General features: G+C 42.4%; 1 protein-coding gene across 1 annotated transcript; it reads left to right on the top strand.

The window, feature by feature from the left end:
* The first annotated feature begins 7,506 nt into the window (after nucleotides 1-7,506).
* LOC101730673 (zinc finger CCHC domain-containing protein 3) lies at nucleotides 7,507-8,822 on the top strand. The gene has a single exon (XM_004917149.4). The coding sequence runs from the start codon at nucleotides 7,606-7,608 to the stop codon at nucleotides 8,194-8,196; it is 591 nt and encodes a 196-aa protein (XP_004917206.1). The 5' UTR covers nucleotides 7,507-7,605; the 3' UTR covers nucleotides 8,197-8,822.
* Nucleotides 8,823-9,799: the final 977 nt, after the last annotated feature.

Consider the following 9,799-nt stretch of genomic DNA (forward strand, 5'->3'; position numbering starts at 1 on the left):
TGCTACTTTGGCAAAATATCATCTACTATGGGGCCGGAAATGGCTCCTAATTATACCGTTGCGACTTCTGCTAAAATATGGACCAATGTCTTCTAATTTGTGGTCTGTTGTTTTCTAAGAACCTGCTGCTGCTGCTGCCGCTGCTGCCACAGTATCGTCTAATTTCTTCTAATTATGGCCTATCAAGGCTACTTGCAATGTTGCTACTTTGGCAAAATATCATCTACTATGGGGCCGGAAATGGCTCCTAATTATACCGTTGCGACTTCTGCTAAAATATGGACCAATGTCTTCTAATTTGTGGTCTGTTGTTATCTAAGAACCTGCTGCTGCTGCTGCCGCTGCTGCCACAGTATCGTCTAATTTCTTCTAATTATGGCCTATCAAGGCTACTTGCAATGTTGCTATGCCTGCAAGTATCATCTACTATGGGGCTGGAAATGGCTCCTAATTATACCGTTGCGACTTCTGCTAAAATATGGACCAATGTCTTCTAATTTGTGGTCTGTTGTTTTCTAATAACCTGCTGCTGCCGCTGCTGCCACAGTATCGTCTAATTTCTTCTAATTATGGCCTATACTGGCTACTTGCAATGTTGCTACTTTGGCAAAATATCATCTACTATGGGGCCGGAAATGGCTCCTAATTATACCGTTGCGACTTCTGCTAAAATATGGACCAATGTCTTCTAATTTGTGTTCTGTTGTTTTCTAAGAACCTGCTGCTGCTGCTGCCGCTGCTGCCACAGTATCGTCTAATTTCTTCTAATTATGGCCTATCAAGGCTACTTGCAATGTTGCTATGCCTGCAAGTATCATCTACTATGGGGCCTGAAATGGCTCCTAATTATACCGTTGCGACTTCTGCTAAAATATGGACCAATGTCTTCTAATTTGTGGTCTGTTGTTTTCTAAGAACCTGCTGCTGCTGCTTGGTTGGTTTGAACCAAGATCAGCTGCTGGCGATAATTGCCATTTGATTTCTAAACTTGTGCTGAGGTAAACATCGTTGGTCTGTAGGCACAAGAATTTTCCGTGCTGCAATTTGCGCCGTCTGATCCCAAAAGCCTGTGCTGAGGTAAAACAGTGATGGTATGTAGGCACAAGGTTTGAACCAAGATCAGCTGCTGGCGATAATTGCCATTTGAATTCTAAACTTGTGCTGAGGTAAACATCGTTGTACTTGTAATGTACTTGTATTGAAGGCTTGCATTTCATTATAATTAATTGAATTATTTAATGGAGGTGCAAGCCAAAAAAGCATAATGGTTCTGAGGCTCATTCAATACAATAGCAGAATAGTCAAATTTGTCACTTAAGTGTCAAACTAGAGGCCTGTGCGTAAAAATTCACATATGCACGTCAAAATATAACCTTGCGCGACCAAATGTACATTTTCGCGAACAAATATGCGCTTGCGCGACCAAATGTACAATTTCGCGACCAAATATACGCTTACGCGACCAAATGTACACCTACACGACTAAAAATACGCTTGCGCGAACAAATGTACGTTTCGCGACGAAATATTCGTGCGCGCGACCAAAAGTACACCTACACGACTAAATATACGCTTGCGCGAACAAATGTACGTTTCGCGACGAAATATTCGTGCGCGCGACAAGCCCGGAGCGCGATGAATTCGTCGCTCGCACGCTAATTTGCGCGCATGCGCGTTACGCGGCGCGCGCGTCAATAGGGTGTGTCCCTAGTATAAATACCTGGTGCCCTGCCCTGTGACCAGTAGGAGTGGAAAACATTGCAAGACGTGGACATGGCTGGACCTGGTAACATGACTGAGGCGCAGCTGCGGTATTTTATATGCTTCCTGCACCGGGAGGGATATGATAATATCCCAGCAGGGACTCCCGGGATCCAATCCCTCCGCAGGGGCATTATTAGGAGACTGCGGCGGCGCCTCAGGAGGGATCACCAGGTCAATCTGAGTGTCCGCGTCTTGCAGCGTCTGTGGAGCGACATTAAGCGGCGCCACACTGAGCTTGTGGAAGAGCTGAGGGGAGAAGTGGAAGGTAGATTTTCTTAAAAATTAATATAAAGATTTTTCTTCTAAATTACCACTCACTTGTTTCCTATTTAATTTGCTATTTTTGAGCAAAAATGTGTTTGTGAAAATACTTTAACATTAGGATTGGAACAATAGCCATAATTGCAGATTATTTAAATAGAGATTATCTCTTAATGGTGTTTCCCATCCCATAACTGCCATACTTATAGAGGCCCTGCCCCATACCTGCCATGCTTATAGATACCCTGCCCCATACCTGCCATACTTATAGAGGCCCTGCCCCATACCTGCCATGCTTATAGATACCCTGCCCCATACCTGCCATGCTTATAGATACCCTGCCCCATACCTTCTGTAAGGTTTGGACCCACACATACACAGAGGCTTTTGCTATAGGCTTTATTTTACAAACTGTTAGGCTGCCAGCTCTGCTCACATGGATATGACACCATAATGGGTCACATGACTGTCATCCCATAGTGACTATGATACTATCTGGTTTGCTGGAAAGGGCGCGCTCTAATGTCAGCAGTGTTGCATAGCACTAAACATTAACAAAACATAACAAACATCTTATAACAGGGTTGCTGTTGAACACTACACCTGCCATGCTTATAGATGTCCTGCCCCATACCTGCCATGCTTATAGATGTCCTGCCCCATACCTGCCATGCTTATAGATACCCTGCCCCATACCTTCTGTAAGGTTTGGACCCACACATACACAGAGGCTTTTGCTATAGGCTTTATTTTACAAACTCTTAGGCTGCCAGCTCTGCTCACATGGCTATGACACCATAATGGGTCACATGACTGTCATCCCATAGTGACTATGATACTATCTGGTTTGCTGGAAAGGGCGCCCTCTAATGTCAGCAGTGTTGCATAGCACTAAACATTAACAAAACATAACAAACATCTTATAACAGGGTTGCTGTTGAACACTACACCTGCCATGCTTATAGATGTCCTGCCCCATACCTGCCATGCTTATAGATGCCCTGCCCCATACCTGCCATGCTTATAGATGCCCTGCCCCATACCTTCCATGCTTATAGATAATGGTTTTCCTGTAGTTACATGACACATCTCAGCCTGTATCATTTGTTCGGTACAAAAGCAAGTGCTGTATTTCTCAAACTGTAATTCTTTCATTGACAGACGAATGGCTACAGGTGGAGCAGGCTGATAATGGGGCAGAGGCAGAGGCAGAGGCACCACCGGCTCCTGCACAGGATCCCCAGCTTGGTGATGATGAGGCAGAGCCAGCACCTCCAGCAGCACCACCAGCAGCAGCGCCAGAAGCACCCCCAGGAGCACGGGATGCTGCCTCCCAAACAGGGGGGGCAAATATTTTTTTGGACCTCCTACAAGAGGTCCGCCAAGAGGTGGCCCTTATGAGGGAGGACTATGGCCTTCTGAGGCAGGATATGGCCCTTATGGGGCAGGATGTGGCCCTTATGCGGCAGAACTTGAGGGAGATTCAGGAGGCCATCCTGTCCTGTTCTCCTCCTCTTCCTCCTTCTCCTTCTCCTCCTCCTTCTCCTCCTCCTCCTCCTCCTGCTTTTATGTAGTTTTTTTAAGTGCAGTGCACCGTTGTGCAATTTTGTTATATAAAAATTTTCTTTATTTTCAAACTTCAACATTTGGATTTTATTTCATTTAACTACTGATCAGATGATACTTGAAGTTGTGTAACATTACATAGTATTTTAGTAGATTCATTACATTTACACAAAAATATACAGTATATTCATGTTAATGTGGGATACAAAGCACCCAGATGGTATCTGTTCATATTTATTATTAGTTGTGGCTGTGTTTGTAAGCTAGTAGTAACATATAAAATATAGATTGTACTTTTAGGTACTTTTTTAGTGCAGTAGTAGATACCATTAACTGTCAACCAGAAGTAATGTAAAAAATCACAGACATGTTTTTAAGAAACTGGCAAAATGGGAGCCTTTTTTCACTTGGGAGAAAACACTTGTAGCATAGCGGAAAGGAGGTTCTCTAACAATGTAGGGCATGTGTGTAGCAGGCAGTATACTCAGCCAAACTGCATGGGAATTGGTCTTCCCATTGACTGCAATGCAATTCAGCGAATTTTGCAACCTGTTTGGGAATTTTGCCACAAAGCAAAACATGGCAGATTAACTTAAAGGGTGGTTCACATTTAAGTTAATTATTAGCATGTAGTAGAATGGCCAATTATAAGCATAGTAACATAGTAAGATAGGTTGAAAAAAGACATACGTCCATCACGTTCAACCTTAATACCTATATATAGCCTGCCTAACTGGTTAATTGAGAGTAAGGCAAAAAACCCGATCTGAAGCCTCTCTAATTTGCCGCAGAGGGGAAACAATTCCTTCCTGACTCCAAGATGGCAATCGGACCAGTCCCTGTATCAACTTGTACTGAGAGCTATCTCCCATACCCCTGTATTCCCTCACTTGTACTGAGAGCTATCTCCCCTACCCCTGTATTCCCTCACTTGTACTGAGAGCTATCTCCCCTACCCCTGTATTCCCTCACTTGTACTGAGAGCTATCTCCCCTACCCCTGTATTCCCTCACTTGTACTGAGAGCTATCTCCCATACCCCTGTATTCCCTCACTTGTACTGAGAGCTATCTCCCATAACCCTGTATTCCTTCACTTGTACTGAGAGCTATCTCCCATAACCCTGTATTCCCTCACTTGTACTGAGAGCTATCTCCCCTACCCCTGTATTCCCTCACTTGTACTGAGAGCTATCTCCCCTACCCCTGTATTCCCTCACTTGTACTGAGAGCTATCTCCCCTACCCCTGTATTCCCTCACTTGTACTGAGAGCTATCTCCCCTACCCCTGTATTCCCTCACTTGTACTGAGAGCTATCTCCCATACCCCTGTATTCCCTCACTTGTACTGAGAGCTATCTCCCCTACCCCTGTATTCCCTCACTTGTACTGAGAGCTATCTCCCATACCCCTGTATTCCCTCACTTGTACTGAGTGCTATCCCCCTACCCCTGTATTCCCTCACTTGTACTGAGAGCTATCTCCCATAACCCTGTATTCCCTCACTTGTACTGAGAGCTATCTCCCATACCCCTGTATTCCCTCACTTGTACTGAGAGCTATCTCCCCTACCCCTGTATTCCCTCACTTGTACTGAGAGCTATCTCCCATAACCCTGTATTCCCTCACTTGTACTGAGAGCTATCTCCCCTACCCCTGTATTCCCTCACTTGTACTGAGAGCTATCTCCCATACCCCTGTATTCCCTCACTTGTACTGAGAGCTATCTCCCCTACCCCTGTATTCCCTCACTTGTACTGAGAGCTATCTCCCATACCCCTGTATTCCCTCACTTGTACTGAGTGCTATCCCCCTACCCCTGTATTCCCTCACTTGTACTGAGAGCTATCTCCCATAACCCTGTATTCCCTCACTTGTACTGAGAGCTATCTCCCATACCCCTGTATTCCCTCACTTGTACTGAGAGCTATCTCCCCTACCCCTGTATTCCCTCACTTGTACTGAGAGCTATCTCCCCTACCCCTGTATTCCCTCACTTGTACTGAGAGCTATCTCCCCTACCCCTGTATTCCCTCACTTGTACTGAGAGCTATCTCCCATAACCCTGTAGTGATACTAAGCAACTTTACAATTGGTCTTCATTATTTATTTGTTCACAGTTTTTGAATTGTTTGCCATCTTCTTTTAACTCTTTGCAGTTTTCAAAAAGGGGTCACTGACCATGGCAGCCAAAATCCCCAGCATTCCAACTCTATGTTAGCAAGCCCATGGTTGCTAAGGTAATTTGGAAACTAGCAACCAGATAACAGGAACCGCATGCGTTAATTTGCACATAGAAATAATACTAACGCATGATTCACACTTAGACGCGCTAAATATCGCATTAGGCTATGCGAAAATGAACCCCTACTTGGGGCAGGCGGTAATTATAGAAAAGTGCAGTAAATGAGCTTTTGGCAACAAAATATGTACTTTGCAGTGGGATTTATTCAAGTCTGTGTTGGCCCTAGAGTGATGCAGCCGCCAGTTTGCAGGGAAATGGGCATTTTCAGAACAGTAGTTTTCCGAAAGTAATGCCGTGTTTGGCTAATATGGCGTGCGTTTTTTTGCATATGGCGACTATTTGTGCGCGATGCGTTGATGTGATGCGTCCAATATAGCATGAAAATAGTCTTCACGACTTAAATAACACACACAGCATCTCGATAAAATTTTTAACGCATGCTAGAAATAGCGCTCGTTTCAACGCACTTAAGTGAATCGGCCCTCATAAATAAAAAAAATGAAGACCAATTGCAAATTGTCTCAGAATATCTCTCTCTACATTAGCTCGGGGGCAACATGCTGCTCACCAACCCCTTGGATGTTGTTCTCAGTGAAAAAGGTGCAACCCACAAACAAAACCACCTGTAGAATTTGTGCGCTCGTCGCGCCGCGAAATTTTCACCACGCGCTTACAGTTATTTTCGCGCAACGGAAAATTCCGCCGCGAAATGAAAACGGTGGCGCCAAATTTATTACGCCGCGTGCGCAGAAATTACGCCGCGCGAAAAATTACACCTCGCGATGAAAAATTGCGCCGCGCAACGAAAACGGTGGCGCCAAATTTATTACGCCGCGCGAAAAATTATGCCGCGCGACAAATTACGCCGCGCGACAAATTAGTTTCGCTCATCACTAATATACATACATAGTTGTAGTCATGTAAAATAAGTTGCGGTTGCAGTAAAAAAGTTGCGACCATGTCAAAAAAGTTTCAGCTGTGTCAAAAAATGAAGTGCGTCAAAAAAACCTTTTTTCACCATTTGTTATGATTTCTGATAGGAATTAGTCATCTTTCAACTGAAATTTTCTGCATATAATTTAACTTGTACATCATTTTTCCCTTTCATTAAATTGTCTTGAAAAATTCTTCTGAATTTCTAAAAAAAGTGTAATTTTTAATGCCAATATTTTAATAACAGTATATTTGAAAGTTGGGATTTTTAAAGTTTTGTAATGATTTTGAATGGGCTTCAACTATGAGGGCACCATTATGGTACAAAGGGTGTGCCTTAATGTGAGCCTTTTTTATGATTGTTAAGACAATTAATTTGCACCTTATGATTGGTGGGCACATTTACTAAAAAGCTAACATTTCTTATATCTAAGGGGTTACAAGAAAACCTTTTCAACCATATATTTAAAGCCAGGATTAAAGCACCACCCATGTTTATATACATAAATATTCAAACCTAGTTATCACACATTCTAATGTGGGAGTGGCTCCAATCGTTTATGTATAAACATTCAAACCAAGTTATTACGCATTCTAATGTGTTACTGGATCCAATTGTTTATGTATAAACATTGAAACTTGTGTCCGACTCCGACAGTTCCCTCCAGACACATGAATACTAATGAACTATTTGAACCAACCAATCAGATATGGGAGTAAAGAGTATATCAGGCCAGGTAGGGCTCAGTTAGAGAGAGACAAAGAAGTGAGCTACTCTGGGATCCCACCGCTATATTAGAGCTTCATCTGGGATTTATTCTACGTAACCTTCACCTCCATGGATATCTGCAGGAGGTACGGGGAAAATGTAAAGGCGGCAAGCCCTGAATCACATTTCTCTAGCTTTATGGCCAAAAGCCCTATTCTAAGGAAGGAAAGGTGGGTGACGGTTGCAGTGCGGAACCCCCACACCCCAGGGAAGGATGTTGCAACATTCCTGAGTCGGTTCTGCACGTTGCTGACAGACCCAGCACACATCATAGATGTGAATGGATTCTGGACTGGCAAGTGGTCAGTCCTGGTAAAACTTCACAGAGACAAAAGCTCATCAGACGGCGTCCGACACCTTCCACAAAACTTCTTCTTGGGCAGCTCACTGGGCATCATCGACTACCTAGACCTACCACAGACCTGCAGGAAATGTGGTGAGCTGGGACACTGGATGAAAAACTGCAAGTCAACTGCCTGCAGGAACTGCAGAGTCACGGGGCATGACACCAAGGATTGCCCCAAGAAGAAAGCATGTAACCTTTGTGGTCTGGAAAAACATGTCTACAAAGACTGCCCCCAGAGAGTAAAGACCTACACAGCTGTTCTCAAAGGTGCACAGGTCAAACAAGGTTCTCCAATTTTCAATTCCGATATTTAAATAACAGTATATTTTAAAGTTGGTATTTTTAAAGTTTTGTAATGATAAAGTTTTTCATATTTTGAATGGGATTCAACTATGAGGGCACCAATATGGTAGATTGGGTGTGACCATTTTTAATGTTTTGTAAAGTTTCCTGTGTTTTGAATGGGCTTTAACTATGAGGGCACCAATATGATGGAATGGGTGTGCCTTAATTTGAGTTGTTTTTATGATTGTTGAGACACTTAATTTGCACCTTGGTGGGCACATTTACTAAAACTTCAACATATTTTTTTTTCATTTTCACGTATGTCTGATATTACTTAACAGTCTGAACTGATTTTTGTTCTATTTTTTCATTTTCTTAAAAATTGAATAAACTCATTTCCACGTATGCCTGACATTTAGTTATCAGTCTGAACTGATTTTTTTTTTTAAATTGTCAGAGTCAAAGAGTCAAAAAGCTGAAACCTCAAAAATTTCAAAAGTAAAAGAAGCATTCTCCAGAAAAGGAGAAGGACATCTGTCATTGACTTCTACATGATCTGTACAGGTTTAAGCCTGTTAACCAACAAGACTGTTAATGTAAAACCTCCATTAGTATCTGTATAGATATTAATTATTAAAAGATAGGATTGTGTGTGGATCTGTGTGTGTGAGAGTTTGTATAAATGTATAGATATCTTGTGTATGGGATAAATCATAATAGGAATACATAGTAATTACAGTCATCACAGCTGGGGAAAATGCAGTCTAAGTTAGCCATAAATCCAAATAAGATAACAAAAGAGTGACTTCTTATAACAAAAGGGTTACAAGAAAACCTCTTCAACCTTTTGTTGAAAGCCAGGATTAAAGCACCACACATATTTATATACATAGATATTCAAACCTAGTTATCACACATTCTAATGTGGGACTGGCTCCAATTGTTTATGTATAAACATTGAAACTTGGGTCTGGCTCTGAAGTTCCCCCAGACACTTGAATACTAATTAACTATTTGAACCAACAAATCAGATAGCGGAAATCATTTTTTTTTAGGGATTATGAATCCAACAACCAATGACAGTTAGCCTTGTATCAGCATACACCCCATAGAGGGTTTGTGAGTACCCAGTTTTTTGGGGGATTTTGGATACACAGAACACTGGTTAAAGAGTGAATTTTAAAGCACTAATACATTTAGGCTTTTTGAGCTGACATTTCTTATGGCTTCATTGCTTTGAAGGATTATTTGGTAGTCCTACAACTAGGGCCGGATTTTAAAATAGGGCACCTTGAGGCTGCCCCTTTCACATACAAAGCAGTGGGTAGAGGATGCGCTAAAATTTTTGCACGTCTGGCCCCCATTGCTCCGTATGTTTCAGTGCAGCTGGGCAGCATGCCTCCTCTAAATTTGATTGTGGCTTCGCCACCAATCTGGGTCTGCCTTCAACTTTGGCAGGTATTGGTCTGGACTTTTATACATTTATTGTTCTTTTGGTATACAAAAAAAGCAGAAAATCAGCTAAAACACCATATATGTAATAAATCAAAGGCCACTGAACTGCAGAAAGTCAAATTCTAAAAAATTTTTACTAGTTGCATTAAACTAGTAAAAAAAAATCACCGAGGAAAA

This window comes from Xenopus tropicalis, chromosome 8 (assembly GCF_000004195.4).
Source record: "Xenopus tropicalis strain Nigerian chromosome 8, UCB_Xtro_10.0, whole genome shotgun sequence".
NCBI lineage: Eukaryota > Metazoa > Chordata > Amphibia > Anura > Pipidae > Xenopus > Xenopus tropicalis.

Bases quoted from the DNA above. Each gene is read 5' to 3' on its own strand.
- LOC101730673 (XM_004917149.4), top strand. From the start codon at position 7,606: ATGGATATCTGCAGGAGGTACGGGGAAAATGTAAAGGCGGCAAGCCCT.